Source organism: Emiliania huxleyi, assembly GCF_000372725.1.
Source record: "Emiliania huxleyi CCMP1516 unplaced genomic scaffold EMIHUscaffold_425, whole genome shotgun sequence".
Classification (NCBI taxonomy): Eukaryota; Haptophyta; order Isochrysidales; family Noelaerhabdaceae; genus Emiliania; species Emiliania huxleyi.
Window position 1 is genome coordinate 24,171 of NW_005198793.1, and position 1,617 is coordinate 25,787.

The 1,617-nt window shown below is 67.5% G+C and overlaps 1 protein-coding gene across 1 annotated transcript; it reads left to right on the forward strand.

The window, feature by feature from the left end:
* Positions 1 to 837: 837 nt before the first annotated feature.
* Positions 838 to 1,152, forward strand: EMIHUDRAFT_244577 (hypothetical protein; the record flags this gene model as incomplete). The annotated part of the gene is made up of 1 exon (XM_005769377.1): positions 838 to 1,152. The coding sequence occupies one exon, from the start codon at positions 838 to 840 to the stop codon at positions 1,150 to 1,152; it is 315 nt and encodes a 104-aa protein (XP_005769434.1).
* Positions 1,153 to 1,617: the final 465 nt, after the last annotated feature.

Sequence of the window (1,617 nt, forward strand, 5' to 3'; positions counted from 1 at the left end):
GGGGCGGTATAGGGGCAGATGGCGGCGGCGTGGGAGGTGGGCGTGGTGGAGGTGGGGACGGCGATGGCGGCGGCGGCGAGCCGGTTGGTGGTGGGGGCGATGGCAATGGCGGCGGCGGCAAGTTGGTTGGTTGTGGTGGCTGCGGCGATGCTATGGCACGGCGCAGGAGCAGAGGTGAAGGTGCGCATCCTCTGCAACCCCTGCCGAGACCTCAGGCCGAGACCGGCGGAGTGATCCGGCAGCGGCCTAGCGTGCGTCCACGAGACGACGCGTTCGTTTCATTGCGTTGCAATGACGTTCGTGGCAAGATTCTGAGGAAAAGGGGTGTAGGATCGATCCAGGTCAGATCTCATGGACGCTGCAGGGACGCGATCTCGACGACGGCATGCTGCCGCAGCGCTGACAGAGGGGGAGTGTCGCGGATTGCGTTCAGCGCCGAGCTGTGCGCGTTCGAAGCTGCTCGGTCGGAAGCGTGCGCACTGCGTGCGTAGCGCGCGTGACAGCCGCAGCTGCGCGTGGAGCTAGAGATGCTGCGCGTACGGAGCTAGCTGCGCACCCTCGGCGACGGCCATGGGGGGAGGCAAGAAGACGGAAGGGAGGTGCGGTCATGTTCGAGCCCTCGCGAGGCGAATGTGTCGTGACCACGCAGAGACATCCCGAGTAGAATTTTACAACAAAACTCCCTCGCACAACACTGGGCCCGAGTAGAGGACCCCCTGCAACAACCACGTGGCCCGTCATCACTCGAAGGTCGTAGAGCGGCCTTCTCCAAACATCAGCGAAGCACGCATGGCTCTCTGCGCCTAGCCTGCCCCTCCCTCGCTCGCGGACATCCCCATGGCGTCCTCCTCTGGGACAGCACAACTCGGCGAGCCGCCCGTTCATGACTCGGAGCCGGCATCGCAGCTGCTCGTCGACGCGACAAGCCCCTTCACCATCCTCCACGCCTCACCCGCCTGGTGCCGCCTGACCGGCTACACGGCGGCGATGGCCGTTGGCCGGCCGATCGCGTTCCTGCACGGGCCCCTTACGTGCAGCGAGACGCTGACTGCACTGGGCGTGGCGATGCAATACGGCAAGCCGCTGCGCGTCATGCTCGTCTCGTACACCGCCAACGGAGAGCCCTACCTCAACTGCGTCGACTCTCGGTGAGGGGAGAAGGGAGTGCAAGAGAGGGAGAGCGAGCGCGGAGCGAGTCGGGGGTGAGGGGAGAGGTACGGCGCGACAGAGCCGAGCCGGCTGTGGCGAGCGGCATTCGCATCGCTCCAACCAGCTTGGTGCCAGACAGTGCCTCGCCGGCATCGCCTTGCAGCCGCTGCTCCATCCGCCGTCCCCGCCTCCGCCGCCTCCTCCTTCCCCGCCCACCGCACCTCCGCCTCCACCGCTGACCGCACCCCTGCCCTCGCAGACCCGTCAGCGACTCGTCCGGCAAGCTCGCAGCGTTCCGGTGGGAGGTGTGTGCGACGCCTGCGCCCTCCTCTCCTCTCGCCTGCCCTCGCCCCTCCTCAGCCCTCCTCAGCCCTCCTCTCCCCTCCCAGCCCACTCCGAGCCCCATGTCCCACAGGCGGGGTCCGACTCGGGCGGCAGCGGCTCGCGCTCAAAGGAGTCCGACTCGAA